General features: G+C 35.2%; 1 protein-coding gene across 4 annotated transcripts in view; it reads left to right on the forward strand.

Annotated features, from left to right (window-relative positions):
- Cdk12 (Cyclin-dependent kinase 12) overlaps window positions 1-23,750 on the forward strand; it is a 446,209-nt gene that overhangs the window by 183,765 nt on the left and 238,694 nt on the right. For all 4 annotated transcript variants that reach the window (XM_072523219.1, XM_072523221.1, XM_072523220.1 and 1 more), the window contains exons 12-13: window positions 19,499-19,695; window positions 19,876-20,080. In XM_072523219.1, coding sequence (XP_072379320.1) covers window positions 19,499-19,695; window positions 19,876-20,080 — 402 coding nt within the window. The remainder of the gene's footprint in view (window positions 1-19,498; window positions 19,696-19,875; window positions 20,081-23,750) is intronic.

Genomic DNA, 23,750 nt, shown 5'->3' on the forward strand with positions numbered 1-23,750 from the left:
AACATCTCTAAAGTCACTTCTGAGATGTCTGCCCTCGACGATAGAATGTCTACGTTAAAAAACCAAGTTGCTGCCGATATGATGGCCTTCGAAGAAAAGATGAAAGAGATGGAAAGGAAGATGGAAGACACAGAGACAGCAGAGAGAGGAAACAATCCGATTACAGTAGAGACAAAAGAAGACGAGACGAAATGTAAGTTGGAAATACGGCCGAAATTTGAAGGAAGGGTCCTGTTCATGTTAAAGTTCCAACTTTCGACGAAAATCATCATGGAACAACTACATGAAACAGTTCGAATCAGCCGCTAGAGCGAATGGATGGCTGAAAAAGAAAAGGCTGTAAACCTGACTATCGCTCTTCGAGGAGATGCCTTAGATGTGCTTCAGACCATAGCCGTAGAGGAGACGGATGATTTCGAACAACAAAAGAAGAGGTTAAATATGCGATATGGCCACGAACATTTGGAGCATATCAGTCGCAGCTTAATATTTGTATATCAGTCGCAGCTTAAAAATGGAAGACAGAAGAAAGATGAGGCTCTTCAAGAATATGAGGTAGATATTGCCAGATTAGTACGATATGCTTATCCAACAGCTCCCGAAGACATGATGGAAAAATTGGCCGTTCAAACGTTTATTGATGGTCTTCGTGATCATGAAATGCAGAGAACACTGCGATTAGCTCGTCACAAGACCTCGAATACGAGTCAGCTACACAGGCCTCTGGCGGTTACAGTAAAGTTAGGACTGTAAAAGAGGAAGGAGATGAAGATAAACTTGACCAGCTCGTTAATATGATGAAAAGTATTACATGCAAGAAAACGAAGACCATAAAATCAAGAAACTCACCATTAGGAAAACTAGAACGAGCCGGCCTTAGGGGAGCAGCTTCGACCCGGAACTTTTCCAAAGACCCTCTCATACTAATAGCTTCTTTGAAATGTCGTGAAGATAGTGTATATGTAGATGGAGAAATAAATGGTAGAAGGCATACATTGTTAGTAGATACCGGAGCGACCAGAACCACTATACGCCCGACAGTTATAAACAGCCGTAAGAAACTGTTACCAACGAGGTTGCGACTTCGGACCGCTACAGGTGAAAATGCCAACATTCATGGAGAAATCCAGGTACAATTGGGAATTGGAGCAGAAAAGTTCGTCCATACTGTTATAGTTGCTGACATCGAAGAGGATGTTATATTAGGAATGGACGTAATGAATATGCATGGATTCCAATTGGATTTTAAGAATAAGGTAATTAAAGTTGGCAACGAGGAGGTATTTCTTCATCCACATAATGACAACACTGTGCAAGCAGCCATTAAAGAAGATACAGTCGTGCCTGCAAGAAGCGAAACGATCATAGTAGCGCGGCTACAGGGAATTGTGGACGAAGGGACACCTGTTATGATGGAGCCTTGGAACCATGACGACGAGGTTGGCCGTGGAATCATAATTGGAAAGGAATTGGTGATTTCGGATAAAGAAATTCCTGCGAGACTTATCAATGTCAATGACTACCCGGTGACCATCAAGAAAGAGACAAAAGTAGGAACTTGTGTACCTGTGACATCCATAATCCGTCAGGCGACACATCTGATAATTCCAACGACAAATTCGACCAAATGGTTGCAGTTGCTGGACAGTCTCTAAATCAGATGGAGAAAAGGAAATTAAGGGAATTTCTTCGGCAGTATCGATATATTTTCGTACCGAAAGAAGGAAAGACGGGAAGAACTACCGTTGTTAAGCATAAAATTGATACTGGTAATGCTAAGCCAATTCGTCAAACAGCTCGACGATTACCACAGGCGAAAAGAAAGGAAGCTGAAACAATTGTTCAGGAAATGAAGAAAAACGGAGTGATAGAACCTTCTACGAGCCCGTGGGTCTCTCCGGTGGTCCTGGTTAAGAAGAAAGACGGAACGACGAGGTTCTGTGTGGATTACCGTTTGCTGAACAACGTTACCAAGAAAGATAGTTATCCTCTGCCTCTGATCGACGATACATTGGACACATTGGCTGGAAGTAAATTGTTTTCTACTTTGGATTTGAAGTCTGGATACTGGCAGGTAGAAATGGACCCAGTAGATAAAGAGAAGACAGCCTTCACCACAGGATCTGGATTGTGGCAATTCAACGTTATGCCATTTGGACACTGTAATGCTTTTTTGCGTTCTGCACATACGATGACCTCAATATAACAATTGGTGTCATCCTGAAGGGGGAGGGAATGATATTCTGTTCAATCTAGAACTCGCTGGTTTCCCCCTTTCGGATTGGGTATGTATTTAAATAAAGAAAAGAAATGAAAGCCAGCGGACTGTATAAAACTCTATTTTTAAAAGAGGTGAAATTAAATATAAATATACATAACCCAATATACAATTATAACTACAGAAGGATATAAACTTAAATATTCGTTAATATGAAACAACACCAAAAAGATAACCATTTACAAACCAAAACAAAGATGTCGATTAATAGGTTTTAAGAACACGTTAAGAACAAAGAAATTTAAGATTTCGATTGCTATGGTTGAGTATGATTAGAAATAAAGCATAAATTGATATTAGACGTTAACGAGTGAAAATATGCGCACATATAATAATATACTTAATCCGTGGTAAAATGAACAAACTTTGTTAATTAAGTTACACAAAATGCAATCAAACATAACATATATGAATTATATTAAACGTAAATACAAATATTAATAAACTCAATTCAAAGTATAATCGGTAATGACAAAATACAAAAAAATAAGAATACAGTAAATATTACATAAAACAAAACAAATGCAAAATGTCCAATTGACAACGTTCAATCGCGATCGCGGCACAAATGCGATAAAGTTACAAACAAATATCAAATAAATATACCAAATGCACGTACTTGATATATGCAGCAATGTAATTTTGGCAACAAATATTATAAGGTGTACTTTACCCCATGAAAAAATAGCACCATTGCCATCGCAAAATCGTCTTCAGCGACGCACAGAAACCACACAAAATTCATAATGCAACCTTTCTGCATAAAACGACTTTCTCGGTCAAAGGACCGATGCCAAGTGCTTCAGGTACCTTTAACCCAAACGCCCATACACATGTGTGTGGTTTGAGAGATAAAACTCGACCCTGATTGTGTATGAAATGCATCCCTATGGTGATATTTCGCAGATGGCTGGTCTTGCAAATTAGTTCTTAAAGCCGCTGTGTTTTTCGTACAGGCAAATCTCAGTTTAAATATACGGGGAGAATCGAAAGTATCAAAAAGTCTGTTAATATTGTTCTGTTCACATTGATACTCCAAACCGAGCGGACGTTGGGTGGTTCTCCGTTATCAACGTGCGACCGGTTTTAATCGAATTGAACAGATAAGTAAATGTTGTTAAGTGATTAAAAAGCAATCAATTAGTAATAGACTTAAAAACAATAAACTCATCAAATTAAATTTAAAAACAATTCAGTAATTTATTTATAATGTTTCCAACGGGGAATGAACCAGGATTCGACAACTACATAGTTAGCCAACAAATGCAAAATGTAAACAGCCTGCCATTACCAATTCAGTATCCATCAAACCAATTGAATTGTTATTCACAAATGCAGATTCCAAACAACACACAGGGTCAATCACAAATCAACAATACACAGGGTTATCCACAAATCTCATCACAAACACCAGGTACGTACAATATGCAAATAAATCAACCAACCACCAATTCTTCGACGAATATGATATTTCCGCCCAATCAAGAACAATATATAAATCAACAAAACGTGCCACACAACAGCAATATAAACAACAGAAATAGCCAGCAATACTACAGAATGTCATCAACAAGCGATGACGAACCAGAAAGTGCAAATGTGTCAACAAAAAACTCATGGCAAGTAGTTAAAACTACAAAACGCAGAAAAATCAGATCAAATGTAGAAACAGACAAAGAAGATGATACCATTACACTATCGAACAAATATAATACACTAACGGGTACCCAAGAAAATGAAACCAATCAAAATGAAACAGCGCCAAGAAAACCTAATCCACCACCAATATTTGTTTACGGTGTAAGTGACTTCCCAGAAATGAGGAAAAAATTTACAGAAATAGCTGAAGCTGAACAATACGAAACCAGGACTATGGCAAATAATACAGTCAAAATAATTTGTAGCGATCCAGAAATATACAGAAAATTATCAAGATATATGAGAGAGAATAACATTATTCTTCACGGATATCAACCAAAGGAAGAAAGGGCCTATAGAGTCGTAATTAAATACCTTCACTATTCACATGCAACAGAAGATATCAAAGAAGAACTGACAAAACTGGGTCACAAGGTAAGAAACATCATTAATGCTAAACATAGGATTACAAAAGAGCCGGTAAATATGTTCTTTGTTGACCTTGAACCGTCAGACAATAACCAAGATATTTATAAAATTCAGAAATTACAACACTGCAATATACAAATTGAACCACCCATAAAAAACAAAAATATCATCCAATGTATGAGATGTCAATTATATGGCCATTCAAAAACATATTGCAATAGACCATATGTCTGTGTGAAATGTGGAGGGCAGCACAGTACAAACAGCTGTAAAAAGAACACACCAGCTACGTGTGCTTTATGTGGAGGAGATCACCCAGCTAACTATAAAGGATGCGAATATTATCGTAATTTAAATAGAAATAAAAATATAGCACAAACTACATATAATCATCACCAAAATATGTCGCAAGCACGTAACAGAAACTTTATACCCAATACAGTAAGACAGCTACAAACAACCTTATAACTTTATTGCAAAACGCTGCAAAAAAAGCGACACCAAACGATGCAGATAAAAATAAAATCGAGAAAAGAATAAATATTCCATTAGAAATTAAAAAGCTCATTGCTGAAAAAAGAAGAGCAAGAGCCAAATGGCAACAAAGTCGGAACCCAGCGGATAAAACGTTTTACAATCGCTTAACCAATAAATTAAAAACACAACTAAAAATTGCAAGAGAATAGTCAGTCAAAAAATATGTAACACAACTTAATAGATACGACCATTCAATATGGAAACCAATCAAATCATCCTTAAAACCTCAAGCAATATCCCCACCAGTAAGAAAAACTACAGACACACAGAACCAATGGGCAAGAAGCGATAAAGAAAAATCAGAATTATTTGCTGAACATTTAGCAACAGTATTCCAACCACACAACAATGAAGAAGATCAAGAAATTATTAATTATTTAAACTCAGAACAACCATCAGTAAATCCAATAAAATTAACAACACCCAAAGAACTTAAAGAAGAAATCTTAAGACTGAATATCAAAAAGTCACCAGGAATTGACCTAATAACACCAAAAATGCTAAAAGAATTACCAAAAAAGGGTATAGTAATCCTTACATATATATTTAACGCAATATTAAGATGTAATTATTGGCCTAACAATCTAAAAATTGCAGAAATACTATTATTCCCAAAACCAGGAAAGGATCCAAGTGAAGTCTCATCCTATCGATCTATCAGTCTATTATCAACAATCTCCAAATTACTAGAAAAACTTTTAATAAAAAGAATAGATCCAAACTTTACAGGCGCAGATTGGATACCAAATTATCAGTTTGGATTTCGACGAGAACACTCAACTATCCAGCAATGCCACCGAATAACCCATAAAATCAATTCCGCTAGTTGTACGTCAAGCTTTTGATAAGGTTTGGCATAAAGGACTTCTTTATAAAATTAAACAAATATTACCACCATTCTTTCGAATACTTACATCATACTTGGAAAACCGACAGTTTAGAACAAAAGTAAATGGAGAAATATCCAAAACGCATCCCATTAAGGCGGGAATTCCACAGGGAAGCGTCCTGGGACCTTTATTATATATATATTATATACGTCTGATTTACCAACATCACATAACGTAACAATTGGCACATTTGCAGATGACACAGTAGCACTTACAAGTCACAAACACATTAACATAGCTACACAACAACTCCAAGACTATTTGTATGAGCTTGAAAACTGGCTAAAACAATGGAAAATAAAAATAAATGAAAATAAGTCAACCCACGTAACTGTTACTTTACGACGAGTAACACCACCACCAATATATATCAACAATGAGGAAATACCCAGGACTAAAACAACCAAATACCTAGGGCTACACCTGGACCAAACCCTGTGTTGGAAAGAACACATCACCAAAAAAAGAAAACAAATACAACTAAGACAAAAAGAAATCTATTGGTTAATTGGAAAAAACTCCAAGCTGTCAATAAATAATAAAATTCTAATTTATAAAACAGTTATCAAACCAATATGGACATATGGCATAGAGCTATGGGGCTGTAGTAGTAAATCTAATATTGCTATTATGGAAAGATGCCAATCAAAAATCTTAAGAGCAATTGTTGATGCACCCTGGTACGTAACCAACCAAAGAATCTATGAGGATCTCAATATCTCAACAGTGAAAGAAGTATACCAGCAAAAGAAATTACAATACATTCAAAAAGTGAACACACACTCCAATCCATTAATTTCCGCAATACCTCAACATCGAGTTATCAGAAGACTAAAGCGACGTTGGCCAACAGACCAGTAACATGGACCCGTGATTCTCTCACTGGAGGGGACCACATCACGCCAGAACCAAGGGACAGGACCTAAACTCATCACATTAACTTATAGAATACATTGTTTTATTCTGATTGTTAATTTATTAGTTATAATAATAATAAAAAAAAAATATTGTTCTGAATCTATTTTCTTGTGGCATTTTAAATTAATTTATATTTAAATGGGAATAAGCCACAATTAAAGGTTAAAATACGTTTATTGACGTGTCAATTTCCACTTCGGAAATCGTTCTCAAAATACAATTAATTAATTATTAATTAATAAATTATTTTACTAATGTTTGTATTTTGAGAACGATTTCCGAAGTGGAAATTGAAACGTCAATAAACGTATTTTAACCTTTAATTGTGGCTTATTCCCATTTAAATATAAATTAAGTCTGTTAATACATTACAAATGTGTAGACACAATTGCGAAACTGCAACAATGCTCCTGCGACATTTGAGAGGCTTATGGAAAATGTGTTGAGAGGGGTATCTTGGAAAACATGCCTGGTTTACCTAGATGACATAATCGTCTTGGGGGAGACATTTGAAGATCATCTGAAGAATTTAGAAAACGTTTTTAATCGACTTAAAGCTGCCCGATTGATGTTAAACCCCAAGAAGTGCCAGCTATTTCAAGGTAAAGTCAATTATCTGGGTCATATAATCAGTAAAGAAGGAGTGGCTGTGGATAAGGGAAAAATTGATTCCATTAAGGAATGGCCAGTACCAACGGACAAACATCAAGTAAGAAGTTTTCTTACTACTAGACTATGTACTTACTACCGAAGGTTTATTAAGAAGTTTGCAGATATCGCTAAGCCATTAACGCGACTCACAGAGGAAGCAAGAGATACGCTGGGATACAGACTGCTAAAATGCCTTTGAGACCTTGAAAAAGCATTTAATAATAGCACCAATTTTAGGGTATCCACTGCCAGAAGGAGAGTTCATCTTAGATACAGATGCAAGTAATGTGGGAATTGGATGAGTGCTGTCTCAGATTCAAGGAGGACCGGAACGAGTCCTCGGATATTTTAGTAAAGTTCTTTCAAAACCTGAGCGGAATTATTGCGTCACGAGAAGAGAACTTCTAGCAGTAGTGAAATCAGTAGAGCACTTTTATCAATACCTCTACGGAAGGAAGTTTCTAATCCGAACCGACCATGCTGCCCTTAAATGGTTGATGCAGTTTAAGAATCCAGAGGGTCAGATAGCCAGATGGATCGAACGACTCCAAGAATACGATTTCAAGATTGAGCACCGGGCCGGAGTTAGCTACAGAAACGCTGATTCTCTTTACAGAAGGCCATGCCCAGCAGAGTGTTCCCACTGCAACAAAACGAAATCCAAGGAAGAAGCATTGCTAAGAACAACGATGGTCAACGACGACTGGACGCCTACTAAGATCAGGGAAGAACAGGAAAGAGATCCAGTTATACAGAAAATTCGAAAAAGGGAAGAGCAAAGCCTTGGCAAGAAATATCAAACCTATGCTCAGTAGTTAAGACGTATTGGGCCCAGTGGGACTCATTTATCCTGGAAGATGGCTTGCTCAAACGAGTACTGGAAAATGATGACAGTTCAGAGAAGAGAAGGCAGTTGGTGATCCCAAAGAGCAGAATAGCCGAAGTACTTCGTCAGTTACACGACAGTCCATCAGGACGGCATTTTGGTGTAAAGAAAACCCTTCAGCGAATTCGGGAACGGTTTTATTGGATAAACAGTTCCGACGACCTAAAAGACTGGTGTAAGAAATGTACTATTTGTGCTACGAGTAACGGGCTTTACCGAAAAAGGAGAGCTCCTATGAGACAATATAATGTTGGAAGCCCGTTTGAAAGAATAGCTTTGGACATCGCTGGGCCATTTCCAGAAAGTGAAAATGGAGGCAAGTACATGTTGGTAGTAATGGATTACTTCACTAAATGGGTCGAGATTTACGCACTTCCAGACCAGAAGGCCGCCACCGTTGCAGATAAGTTGATCCAAGAATATATCAGCCGATTTGGAGTGCCTTTGGAGATCCATAGTGACCAAGGCAGGAACTTCGAAACAGATCTATTCCCAGGAATATGTGATAGACTAGAAAACAAGAACTACAGCATATTTACCGCAATCTGATGGTATGGTAGAACGAATGAATAGGACAGTTGGCAAGTATTTGACAAACATGGTGTCCGATCATCAGCGAGACTGGGACCAATATCTTCCGTTCTTTACAATGGCCTACAGATCTGCTGTTAACGAATCAACAGGCCAAACACCAGCCAGAGTCCTATTCGGACGCGAAATGCGACTACCTTGTGATCTAGAGTTTGGATGTTGACCTGGAGAAGATGTAACAGGTGAAGATTATGTGATCGAATTACGAAGAAGAATGGACGATGTACATGAGTTGGTCCGTTCCCACCTTCAGATCGCTAGCGACCGAATGAAGAAACGGTACGATACACAAGCCGAAAAGGGTTGCTTTCAGAAGAACGACAAAGTCTGGCTCTATAATCCCAAGAAGCGAAAAGGTTGTTCTCCCAAATTGCAGCAGTTTTGGGAAGGTCCATACCTCATCATGGAGAAGATCAACGATGTCATCTACCGAATAAGCAAGATTCCGTGGGGAAAGCCGATGATAGTGCACCATAACCGGCTGGCGTCTTTCGAAGGTGACCACGACGTGGATGAAGAAGTGGAAGTAAACCAAGTCCAAGATGTGTCTGACCTCACGTTTGAGGAATTCATGGGTGCCTATGGAGGTACCGGTAAAGCGAGACATGATGTTACCACTGAAGAAAAGCAAGATCTACTCGCGCTCCCCGATGACTACTCGCTGGCCCTTACCATCCCGGCCAGTATCAAAGACGCACCAGGGTTGGCATCCGTCTTTCGAAGGAAGTTCGGTCGAGTTGCAGAACTTCAATGCCAAGTGCCAGCTATTGGGAAAGCCTTGAAACTCCCAAGAAGCATCACGTTACCTTTTCTACCTGGTAACAAAAGACACTGCCCGTGACCAACCTACCTACCGAGATGTATGGGAAGTCCTACTTCAATTGAGAGAGCACGTACTAGAGTCCGACGTGCAAAAGTTAGCCATGCCAAAGTTAGAGTGCCGCCAATTAGATTAGAGGGTTATCCGAAGTATGGTGGAGGAGATCTTTAAAGACACCGAAGTCCAGGTGTTAGTCTGTTGCAATCCGCATAGTTACTGGTGCGGAGAGAAAACCGTCCCTTGTCATTTTTATACAACTGGAAGTTGTAAAAGAGGGTCCAGTTACCGAAACCTGCATACCGTTCCAGTTCCAGTCCCGACAAGGTTCCAGGAGGAACCCTCTTTTACGAGGGAGCAATGTTACGATAGATGGTGACGTGTCGTATGACTTAGAACGGTAAACATGTTTATTACTAATATGCTTATTCATTCGAGTATTTTCTAGTAAGAACATCGACGGGTGTCCCTAGGCCGAATAAAACCAGTATTGCGTGACCTTCTAGTCTTTTCGCCAAGGGTCAGGTCGACATCCTTCGACGAGATTCTAGTTTAAAGGTGCTTTATTATAAATACGAAAGTTTTTAAAGAACAGTTAGTAAAATAAATTAGTACAAATAAAGACTTTAAATAAACTTTTAAGTGTTATAAGTGTAGAACCTTTAATAAATAAATAACAACAATACATTAGGATTAATAAAAACATAACAATATATATATATATATATATATATATATATATATATATATATATATATATATATATTGTTATGCTATGTAAAAATTAAAAATAATATTGGTTTGCTCTTAATATATTTCAAATTATAAAATATAATAATTCAAAATATTTCAACTGATAAACTATGAAAGATATTTCAAAGAAAAGAAAGTCCATTATCTTTGGATTACCTGTAGTACACAAAATTTAAGATATGCATAAATTATTTTCTTTGTAAAATATATTTGAGTGAACGTAGTGAATTGAACAATACGACCGGGTTTTCCAAATGGACTTATACAGTGAATAAAGACAATAGGGTAGAATTTAGAAATTATATTTCTCCGTTAGTTCTCAAGAATTTGTAGAAACCGATTAGCATGTTAATAGTTTGTAGGAAAGTTATAATTGTAGTTAAAATTGTTGTTTTTTTTATCTAAATGGGGATAAATATGACGAACTTTGATTGGCAAAGAGTGAAAAAAAGTGGGAGAGATGGAGGAATGAGAGAATATAGAGATAAAAAAATAACATTGAGGGAATTTGAATTTGAAAGTATTGTGACAATTTTTCCAGTGGATAAAACTTTGATTTATTGATTGATCGTAGTTAGTTGATATTTAGTGCTATTGAATTATTTGATTTTTATTTTCTTTACCAATCGTACATTTGATATTTATTTTGAATTATTTGAATTTTACTGATTGCATATTTGATATTTGTCGTGAAAATTTATTAAATTTGGAGAGAAATATTTGTCGTGTTCTGCAACATATAGAGTGTGGTAAAATTTCACATTTGGCGGGGACAAAAAGAGTAACAAAAAGAAACAACATGTCTGTCACAAGGAGACAAAAGTAAAATGCAGGAAAGGAAGGAGGATAACAGAGAAGATGAAACAATTTTGGAAGAAGGATCGGATAATGAAGGAAATGTTACAATAGTTGAGGAGAGAAAAGAACCATCAGGAATAGATAAAATATTACAACTAATGCAACTCCAGTCACAAAAAATGGATAAAATGGATAGAAATCAACAAGAAACATCACTAAAAATGGATGAAACAAAACAAACAATGGAAGAAAACCAACGGGAAACAAGGCAAGCAATAGAACTAAATAACAGAAATATAGAGCAGCGTCTGGAAAACTATGAACAGGAAATTAAAGGATGTGTTGAGGGGATAAAGAAAGAACTGATACAACAGATACAAGAAATAACCCTAAAGAATGCAAAACAAGAGACAGAGATTAAAGATATCCAAAATACAATGAAGGAGATACGAAATTGCCAGAAAAAGGAACTAGAGAAATTAGAAACAAAATTTGAAAACGCATTGCAAGAAGATATGCGAGAAATAGAAAGAAAAATGGAGGAAATCAAGAAGGAACAAAATTCCGGGGAAAGAAGGGAAATGGTTATCCATGGAACAAGCGGGGCGAAAATACAATTTGGCGGGGATATTAGAAAAACACACCCAGTACCGTTTGTTAAAAATTTTAAAACTAAATTGCAACATGTTAGATATTTTGACGATTGCAAAGAAACAATTAGAAACCATCTGAAAGAAGAAGCAGCGTTATGGTATGAAAGCAAAGAAGATGAGTTTGAAAATTGGACAGATTTCGAAAATAAATTTCTCAATTATTTCTAGGGGAAAAATAAACAGAGGGAAATCAACCAAGAGCTACAGAATGGAAAATATCACGAGAAAATGGGAATATCTGAAGAAAGATATGCTTTGCAGATATATAACAATTCAAAATATCTAGATTACAAATATTCTACCGAACAACTGGTAGAAATGATAAGCAGACATTTCGAAGAAACGTTTGAGGATCACGTGATTTTGAGAAACTATCAAGATATTAATAGTTTGTGCCAATTCCTTCAATTAAAAGAAGCGAAAAGAAGAGAAATGAGAAACAGAAGACAACATGACCAATACAATGGACCGGAAAGAAGGTATCAATCAAATTATGACCAGAGAAACCGACATCCCCGATCAACAAATGAATATAGGCCAAGAGAATACCACAATTACACTAGACAACAAAATTATAACCGGAATGACACACAAAATAGAACATATGAAAATCACAACAGGAACAGAGCTGCACAAAATCCCCCGAATAGGAATACGAACGAACAAAGGGACGGTAGAAATAATCAGAGCTTCCAACGACAAAATAGAAGGGAGATGAATCATGTAGCAATAGAAAACGAAGAAGAAGATGTATGCAATGAATCCAGACAGGATTTTTAATAAAGCATCCACTAAACAAAAGTAAAAAACTCTCCGGTATATTTTGTCACCCGAGAGAGTTTATACAGTTGGTGGGAAACGAACGACAAAATTCTAATTCCAATCTAATATTTTTAGATGCCTTTATAAAACATAAAGCGATTAAAATTTTGATTGATTCTGGATCTGAGATATCTTTAATCAATAAAAAACTAGTAAAAGAATTAAATTTGGACAGATTTGTGTATAAGATTCCTAGGGTTGCTTTAGTGGGTGCAAACAATAAAAAATTGACGACGGTAAACGAAGGTTTGGGAGTACGGATCAGAGTGGGAGACAAATTCTATATTATGCAATGTGTGGTGATCGAAGATTTAAATCATGATATGATAGCGGGAATTGATGAATTAAGTGAAAAACATATCACTATTAATTTTTCGGAAAATAAACTGGAAATCAGAGCAGAACCAGACAACACAGAAGAAGTGAAGGAAACAGATAAAAAAAATTTTTTTGAAAGGACAAATGAACAGGAAAAACATAAAGAAATCAATATGACTGTAGAGGATAAACTGAAAGTACAAGAGAAAAATCAATCAGAAGAGAAAAAGAGAAGGAAGAAAAAGAAGAAGAGTTCGAAAAGAAAGCAGGAAAACAAAGTGGAGACAAGAGAAAAACAGGAATTAGAAGGTACAGAAGAATTGTTGGCAGCCGACGATAACACAGAAAGGAAGCCGGAAGAAAAGGAAGTTATCATAAGAGAAATGAAAGGAGTAGAAACGTGGTGCTCGGAATACCAAATGGAAATTGAAGATAGAGAAAAAACAGAAGAAGAAATAAAGGATGAGGACAGAGAAGAAATGGCAATTATGGACGAGAATCCAGAATTTTGTGTAGAGATAATATGGACAGTGAACACATGTGAACAAAATGAGGATGAAAGAAAAATAAAATGTGGAGAAAACATGGAAAAGGAAATAGAGAAGATTTTAGAAAATTATGGAGATCTTATTAATGAAGAAAGCCGAGTGGCTAAAAATTATGAACATTCCTTTAAAGTTAAAAACTTAAAAAATTTTAAATCGAAAACATATCCAATCCCGTATAAATACAGGCAAAACGTCGGACAGGAAATTGAAAATATGATCAAAGACAAGGTGATTGAAAGATGTGACTCTCCCTATATCAACCCGATAGTATGCGTGAAAAAATCGAGTGGTGATTTGCGATTATGTTTAGATGCAAGAAACATTAATTCGCACACAATCGCTCAATACGAAGCGCCTTTGAACATCGAAGCCATATTTGGACGAATCACAGGATCACACATTTTCTCCAAAATCGACTTGAAACACAGTTTTTGGTTAATACCTTTGGCAGAAAAGTGTCGAAATTATACCGCTTTTTCTATCGACGGAGTGGTGTACCGATTTAGGGTGGTACCATTTGGACTACAGAGTGCATGCGCTGCTTTGGTTCGTGCATTACACACAATCCTAAATAGGCATGGAGAATTTGTTGTACATTACATAGATGATTTATTAATTTTCTCACCAGATTTAACAAGCCATCTACGACATATTCATACTGTTCTCGAAGAACTTGATCAAGCGGGATTAAAATTAAATATTCAAAAGTGTCAGTTTTTCCAAAAAGAAATACTGTATTTAGGTTTCAAATTAGACACAAAAAGGATAAGTCTTGCAGAAGATAGGATCGAAGTCATAAATAACTACCCTAGGCCAATCAATTTAAAAACTTTGCGGGGATTTTTAGGAATGGTAAACTACTTCAAAAAGCTGATACCAGACATCAGCACAAAAGAAATACCGTTAATAGCATTACTCAAGAAAAATGTCAGGTGGAAATGGGGAACTGAACAAGAAATGGCTTTCAAAAATTTAAAAGGAGCGTTTTCCACAGCTGTAAGAGTACACCATCCGAGATATGATCAACCTTTCATTCTCAGGACCGATGCTTCCATAAAAAAATTCGCAGGGGTGTTATTACAGATCCAAGACGATATAGAGGTGCCAATCTGTTTTGTCTCCCGTGTAACCAAAATGTATGAGAGAAAATACAGCGTCACTGAATTAGAGTTTGCCAGTGTATTATTTTGTGTAAATAAATTACGTTTTTACCTACTTGGGGCAAAATTCACCATTGAAACAGACCATGCAGCGTTGGTACACATAATGAAAAATAGGCTGGTAAATAATAGAATTCATAGGGGCATTCTTTTACTTCAAGAGTATCATTTTGAATTTAAATATATCAAAGGAACTGACAATATCTTGGCAGATGCGTTGACGAGAGATGAACAATTCCGCAAAGAGGATCACAAAACTCTCCACGTTGACATGAACATAATGAGAGAAGAAGCAGGCTTATTTTCTTTGACTCAGATCAGGGAAAATCAGGAAGAATTGGATGAAAGAGAAAAACGAAGGGCTGAACAAGAAGATAACTTATATTTTAAGAGGGTTGATGGTAAAGAACTATATGTAATCACGGAGCAGATGGCAAAAGAAGTTTTTTTAAAGTTACACTGTGACAACGGACATATTGGAAGCAGGAAGGTGTGGCTTATGTTCAGGGAGAACTACATTTGTCGACAGGACTATACAATAGCCAAAGAGGTGACTCGAAATTGTGTGACATGTCAGAAGTATAAAAGTAGGAACTTCAAAAATGAGAACGTCACAAAAAACGTCGTAGCGCGGAAGAAACTGGATATTGTCGCCATTGATATTTTGAGCGATTTGATACCAACAACACAGAGGAATAAACACATATTAGTTATGGTGGATCTTTTCTCAAAATATATTAAATTGTACGCATGTCGAACCACGAAAGGAATTGAAATACTTCGGAAGATAGACGATTTTATAGAAACAGTGGGAAGACCAGACAACATTTTATTGGATAATGCGACATACTTTAGGAACGAACGCTTTAAAGGGGAGTTAAGAGAAAGAGGCATCAATACAAAATTTATAAGCATCCGCCATCCACAGAGCAACCCTTCGGAGCGTTTTATACAAGAAGTCACAAAATTTCTACGAATTGCTGCTGAAGAACATCATCGACATTGGGACAGAAAAGTGTTTGAGATCGAGACATATTTGAACTGTGCACCAAATACGGTTACCAAAGAGACGCCTTTATATATAATGAAAGGAACAATGCCTACAAGACCGTGGGAAGATACCGCCCCCAGACAATACGAAGAAGTGATCGAGATGGTTCAAAGAAGATTGAGACGAAGTGGAGAGAAATATCTCCAAAGGCAAGAGAGGAACCGAAGAAGAAGGCCGATCACATTCCAGAAAGGAGATAAAGTCTTAGTGAGGGCACTGAGGGTGTCGAATTTACAAAATGGTATTTGTGCTAAATTGATGCCGGTATTTGAAGGTCCATATAGGGTAAATACGGAAAATGGGGTAAATAGTTATGAATTAGCGCACATAGAGACAGGCAATGTACGAGGTATTTTTAACATTCACGACATATATCAGTATCATGAGTAGATTTTAATAACATTGTGAAATAATTTGATCCTGATGTCATTAAAAAAAAGTAAACAAAGAGTTTTCGGCAAATCAAATGGCGGGGAGTTGTTATGCTATGTAAAAATTAAAAATAATATTGGTTTGCTCTTAATATATTTCAAATTATAAAACATAATAATTCAAAATATTTCAACTGATAAACTATGAATGATATTTCAAAGAAAAGAAAGTCCATTATCTTTGGATTACCTGTAGTAAACAAAATTTAAGATATGCATAAATTATTTTCTTTGTAAAATATATTTGAGTGAACGTATTGAATTGAACAATACGACCGGGTTTTCCAAATGGACTTATACAGTGAATAAAGACAATAGGGTAGAATTTAGAAATTATATTTCTCCGTTAGTTCTTAAGAATTTGTAGAAACCGATTAGCATGTTAATAGTTTGTAGGAAAGTTATAATTGTAGTTAAAATTGTTGTTTGTTATCTAAATGGGGATAAATATGACGAACTTTGATTGGCAAAGAGTGAAAAAAAGTGGGAGAGATGGAGGAATGAGAGTTTAGCTAGATTTTAGAGGGAAAAAATATCATCAGTTGTTTTCCAAGGGTGCAAGGCGAACAGTCGTAGTTCTTTGGCGGTTCCCAAATGATAGTAAGCATTAGAAGTTAATGTTTGTGAGTTTTCGTGGACTAAGTGTATCCTGACGGAAGCTGATCCAGTAAAATATTGTAAGTCATACTTTTCTACATATATATTCCAAGAGTCACTGTTCAGGCCGGAACGAGAGATTCAGTTTATCGAGAGGAGAAGAAGTTTATCTTTTGAACGATACGTGCATCTGAAGGAGATCATTGAAGACGAGAGGCTCGCAATAATTTGTTGTAAGATTGCTGATTACCTAGGGAACTGCTAAGAATAGATAGTGTAGGCTACAAGGAACAAGGATTTGGACAACTCATCATCAGAGAGATAGTTTTTTTTTTATTCGTCAGTTTTTCCTTTATCAACAAAGTTTTTTTTTAATTGCTTCAGAAAAGATAGAAATATTTATCAGGAGATATAGAACAACAATTTTGATTTGAAATTTTAATTTATGTAGTATATAACATTAATTTTTGAAGGTTCACGTACGTAGAACAAAATTTTGATAATCATTGTATAAGATATTTTTTGTTTAAGATATTTGAGTGTGAATTTTATTTCAATATATAATTTTGTATCATATATGTTTATTATTCCGGTATTCCTCAGACCTTACCTATCATATGTAAAGCATAGATATTGAAGCACGAATATAACCCTGAGATAAGAGAATTAAATAGTGTGATAAAATCATAATTGCATCATTTAAATAAGTTTAATTAATTAATTAATTAGCTAATTAGTTGCTTGGGCATCTCTGACTTTTAATATCACATTAATATATATATATATATATATATATATATATATATATATATATATATATATATATATATATATATATATATATAGTGCGTCAATAAAGTAACATATGAATTCATCATTAGCTAAATAAACAACAGTATTAGAAGTTCCCGAAACAGGTCGATTTTTTCTATTTTTTCAAAGTATAATTAAATATACAGGGCGGCCCACCTTAGTATGATGAAGTCATCACCATTTTTTTTTTAATGGAACCTCCATTTTTTTTTCAATTTACAGAGTTTCTTTACACCTACAGGGTGGCGAAAATGCAAAAATTCCATTACCAAATAATAAATGAAGAATAAACGTATTAAACACATTAAATGAAATTTGGACTGATATTGTGAGAAATATAATTATTGGTCCATATTTTTTTGATGAACAATTAACAGCAGCATTATATATGGATTTACTACAAAATACATTAATTCCTGATCTGATCCAGCTCTTTCCTGATATTCAAGTAACCACTAATTTAGACCGCAGAATCTGGTTTCAGCAAAACACTTTTCAACAAAATTTTTAAACAGAACTATTCCACAACGGTGTATAGGAAGAAGGGGTCAAGTGGAATGACCCCCTAGGTCGCCTGATTTGAACTAATTAGATTTATTTACTACTTACTTATGAAGTCTATCTGTGTGTGTGTCCTCCAATTTTGAAAATTTCATCTGGTATGTTATCAATATCTGGGGCATTATACTATCTGAGGATATCAGGATATCCCCATTTGCAATTAAAAGACTTGCATTGTTTATTGTTGCGTTTGTTATATCTTGCTTTAAATTCCTTTTTTATGATGTTTATATCTGGCGATACAAAGTTTTTGTTTCTCCTTGACTGATATGGTATTTTAGCCATTCTAATATGTCATTTTGTGATTCTTATGTTTCGCCCCTACGCAAATATCTATACTTACCTTTTGTCGTCCTTGTTCTTCTTTTGTTGCATGTTCCCAAACTCCTCTCCATTTTCCACTGCTATTTTCCCGTATTCTTCGTCAAACCAGTTGTGTCTTCTCATCTTCTTAACTTGATTTCGAATATACACAATATGTTTCCAGCTGTTAGAGCCTTTTTGTGGTCGTTCCACATTGTTGTACTCGATTGATAAACTATCAAGGTTTTAGGGTCTTATATGAAACTGAAACTGTTTTTGTTTTAGTTTTCAGCGTATCTAAATTGTAAGATGAACGTTGATTAGACGTAGGTTGAAGAAATTTCATTTTACGCCGAGAATACATAACTGATCACCTACGGCTTTAAAAGCAATAGAATTTTTGGGCTTTTTCGATAGTAGGAAAGTAGTTATGAATTCGTGTTGGTAGTATATGTTGTGTTCTTTTTTCTGTATAATGCCAGTTCCCGTTCATCGCATCTCTTGTATCGAAGTTGATATTAGAGCATATTCAGTCACGCTGTCCTGTACAGGATTCTTACATTCCAAAAGCTAATCTTTAAAGCATTGTCCTTTATTCAATGTCTAGATAGTCTTGTTAAAGAATTCATTTAGGCTTTTCTACGAGTTATCTTTAATGGGAATTAACCACAATTTTATTTAAAAATACGTTTATTTTAATGTTTCGATTTTTACCTCGGAAATCATTCTCAAAATACAAATTAAACAAGAATAAATAAACAGCTTCAGAACATTATTTCTAACTTGAGATTTTGTAACAAAATTTTTTTATGGAAAAGGGTTGTTAGCCCCTTGATAATTCTTGTGCCTTTTTTTAAACGCACTTGGAACCGACAATGGGACTGTTTAGCTACTCGATTCACCCAACGAACCTACGGAATAACGGACGAAGTTTTTAACATTACATAAAGTATGAATATTTTTGGGCCTTAAATAGTATATAATTTATTTCACATCTACAGTTACAATATCTTTTTCTGGAATATCACCAATTTATTATATTTTTGATATTTTAGGAAAAAGGATCCTTTTACCTAGTGTTTGAGTATATGGATCATGACTTGATGGGTTTGCTGGAATCGGGAATGGTAGATTTTAACGAATTGAATAATGCATGCATTATGAAGCAACTATTAGATGGTTTGAATTACTGCCACAAGAAAAATTTTCTACATAGAGACATAAAGTGTAGTAATATTCTAATGAATAATAAGTAAGTATAGTAACACTTTATTGATTTTATTTTCATACATTAAAGGCTCCAGCACCAAGATGATGATAATGATCTTAACCCACTTTATTTTCTTTTGCATATTTGTGGGCATTTTTCGTATTGTTAAATTTCTAATATTTCAATATTTAATTTTTACAAATTTCAAAATATTTATTTCAGAGGAGAAGTAAAACTTGCCGATTTCGGTCTAGCCCGGTTGTACAATGCAGAAGATAGACAGCGACCCTATACCAACAAGGTAATTACTTTGTGGTATCGACCACCAGAACTTCTACTGGGAGAGGAAAGATATGGTCCGGCCATCGATATTTGGAGCTGTGGATGTATATTGGGAGAACTATTCATGAAAAAGCCCCTATTCCAAGTGAGTTCACGACAATAAACATTCGAAGTATTTATTATACAACGAAAATTAAACCTACTCTTCGAATTATTTGCACTGATTTATTTAAACGTTGTACAAATGTAATAATTTTACTATTTTACAAACTATGCCTAATGGCTTTCCGCCACACAAAATTAACCGGTTTTTTAGTAAACAATATTTTTAGCAAGTTCAAATCAACGATGTTATTCCATCGAGAGTATTCAATACGTATCGCCCAGCTTCTAAGATGAATCACGGTTCAGATTTGGACATGGTACACTGTCCCTTTCTTACCACTGACCGTCCCGATAAGAAACTCTCAACATTTTCTCTCGGTGGCGAAAAGGACGGGTATATATTTACAGCTGTGCACAAGCCTTAAAGAAAAAGGTAACAATCTACTGTTCTTGAAGAGCAGGGTCCGTTTAGATTAAAGCAACACAGGGAATTTTTACGCTATTCTCTCAAAAAATTACAACTATGCTTCTCACAATATTCCAACCTAACGTGCGCCATATATACTCGTAGCTCTTGCTCTTTCGGAAGAGGATTCTCAAGATATTCCCTTGGCCATGAAGTCTTAAGTGACACAATAAGCTATGGTGACATCTTCAGGAACTGTAAAAATATTTTCGATGATCAAACCTAATCTGGTCTTTCTTGTATCTGCATAATTTGACATTAATTTATTGAAACCCGGTCGGCAGCTATCCATGTTTTTGAGAGGTTCTTGCTTCCTCTGTTTTGAGCCGGCATATGGGACAACACGATTTATGTGAGCAATTTTTAGTTTCTTTCCTGGAACTTAACTTGGTGTATCACATCATTTATTCTCTTTTCAATTTCATACAGAACTTCCCATTGTCTTTTAGGAGATAGGATTCGACGTCGTTCTGGATTATATAGCCAGACAAAATCACGCACTTTGAATCACTGTAGGGTATGTTTTTCATCCTTAACTTCATATAGTCGACATATTTTTTCGCAAGAAGTTTTCGTGAAGACCCAACCTCAAGCGGAGGTCTGGCCAGTCATTTTCAAAGGTTATATACAAATTTTCATTCAGTAGCAGGCAATTCCACTGGCTCCAATAAGTTTTAACATGCACTGCCAGGTTAATCTTTTACCTTTACATTTCCAATATAAGACACATTTGAGATATGGATCATTTTCTTGAATATCTTGTAGCTGTTGAAGTTGTCAGAAGAAACTTTTGGCCATTCAGGTCTATGTGAACATGTTCACAAGCCTTCACATCCTGAAATTCACTTTTAGTGACATAGTAATGTCTTTCTGGTTTCAGCAAGGAATTGTTGAGGTAAGCGATGACTTTTTCTTGTCCATCTTGAATCTGAGAACAGCTCCTATGTCAATATAGTAACCGTCTTCAAAACAAATTTTACTTCTTACCTTGGGTAGCAAAGATCGGTGAACTGATAACAGCACTTTGCAGTTCTTCGAAAGCTTTTTGACATTCATCATTGAAGATATATTCTTGTGCTATTCAGTGAGCTTAGTTAAGGACTGAGCGATATTAGCAAAAGGTCGGTAATATGTGTATAACCCGAGGAAACTTCCAAATGTTAAATTTATCTTAACTTCTCATCAAAACATCTTTGAACAAACATCATGACAAGTCTTTGAACTTAGTTTTATAAATTAACTCAAAATAATCGTAACACTATCCTCAGATTATTAAAATGCTCGTCAAATGATCTTCCCATCGCAATTACGTCATTCAAATAAACTAAACATGTTTTTGTTGTCAGTCTTTTCAAACCTGCCTCCATTCCAACATCCACTTTTTGGTCGAGTTTAGAGAACCAAAAGCACCCGAAGGGAGTATCTTATATATCCAGTATTAATTTTATGAGTCGCGATTCCTGTTTTACCCTTATCCTTTTAATCCATGACAAAAACGGCTTGAAATTCTATCAGCATAGTCTTTAATTTTCGTGTCTGTTCACTGTCATTATCTTGACATGAATTAATTACTTTATCAACAAACTCTTTCCATGACAACCAATCCTAGTTTTCCCACTATTATATTTCTTGTAAATGTGATGAAGACCTCGCCAAAAATATGGCTCTCTTTAATATTTAGTCTAAAACTGGTAACCGCTAACCGGTAGCCCAAAATTTATCATCAATAAAAAATAAAAACTACTAGACGTTATCAGAGTATATTTGGGTAAGCTAACCGCACCATACGAGCAAGATCTTTTTATGTTTCGTATTATAATATATATAAATTAATATACATGGTGTATGTGCAACTAGAAAATTACTATTAAGGGTTTTCATGGAAATATCAAGCAAATTAGCCAAACGTTCTAAATCGGAAACAAAATACCGATAATTTTCACAAAAATTATTTATTTCTAAATGAAATAATGGAAAAGAAAAGTATTTTTATGTAAAAGTGTGTAAATTTTTTTTAATTCCTAGCTGAGTGCTTTCGACTTACAAAGCCATTATCAGAGTTATGGTATAATAGAATACTAATATAAGTAACTAGTTTAGCTGTTACAATGTGAGAGATCCCATTCTTGGAAAAATACACTGTTTCAAAACTTTTTTTTAAACACATAAAAGACAGTATATTAGACTCCTCAAAACATACATTAAAAATTTTGTTTATGGTACGGGTTTAAGAACTCGACTGTTTGGTTGGAGTTTAAGCCGCAAACAGAATGAGTAGAATCCAATTTAGTAGAATATTTCTTGCAAACAGCAATGACACAGTTTTTGAGCCTACAAAAATAGCATGAAAATAAAAAAACACGTTTAAAACATAATGCAATTGCTTAATTGAAACCCTGTTATAAATTACAGCATAGGGGTGGTAACCCCAAAAGGCAATGGTAAGTAACGACTTCATTATTCTTTCCTAGTATAATCACCAAAACAAGTGAAACAAAAGTGATGGCCCTCAGCCAACAGCAGATTTTGATAGTCAGAGAGTTCAGATTTTTAAATTCCTCCCAAGGATTCTTAGTTCTCTCTGACTATCAAAAGTCTACCGAGGACTGGGGAGCTTCATTTTTATTTCACTTCTGATGCTTCTACTAGGGGAGAATAATGAATTGAAATTTAAAAAGGAAAAATTCCAGTGTTTGCTTGTATATCATAGTTATAAAAAACTTACCAAAGTTAAAGCCACGTACAAAGACCATTTTGCAATTTAATGCTGACAACTTTATTATTAGTAGACCAAGTAAGCGAAAATATATTTTACAACATCTTTATGTATAACATTTTACTGCTCTGTTGTTTCAGTCAGCGCTGCTCAACAAGTTTGATATTCGATTTATTATTTTATTGAAATAAGGCCTACGGAATATAATATATCGTATTCATGCAGTGAATGTAAAACATGTTTTAATGATTTTTGTTTAAATTTTTGTGACGTATAATGTACGTTTACCAAATAATCAAAGTTATGCCTTTGCAATATATTGTTATTAGAAAAATAAGGTTCCATCCACACATATCATTGAAAAATTATTCACGGTATTAAAATACTATTATCGACAAAGAAATATGTAGGTACTAGGGCGGCGATATCTGTGAAGATCAAATCAAACCAATCAAATCAAATCAATAATGTCTTTTTATTTCCCATTAAAAAAAAATACAATTTTCTCTTTTAGTGACATTTGTTCTC

This window comes from Diabrotica undecimpunctata, chromosome 2, assembly GCF_040954645.1.
Source record: "Diabrotica undecimpunctata isolate CICGRU chromosome 2, icDiaUnde3, whole genome shotgun sequence".
Lineage (NCBI taxonomy): Eukaryota > Metazoa > Arthropoda > Insecta > Coleoptera > Chrysomelidae > Diabrotica > Diabrotica undecimpunctata.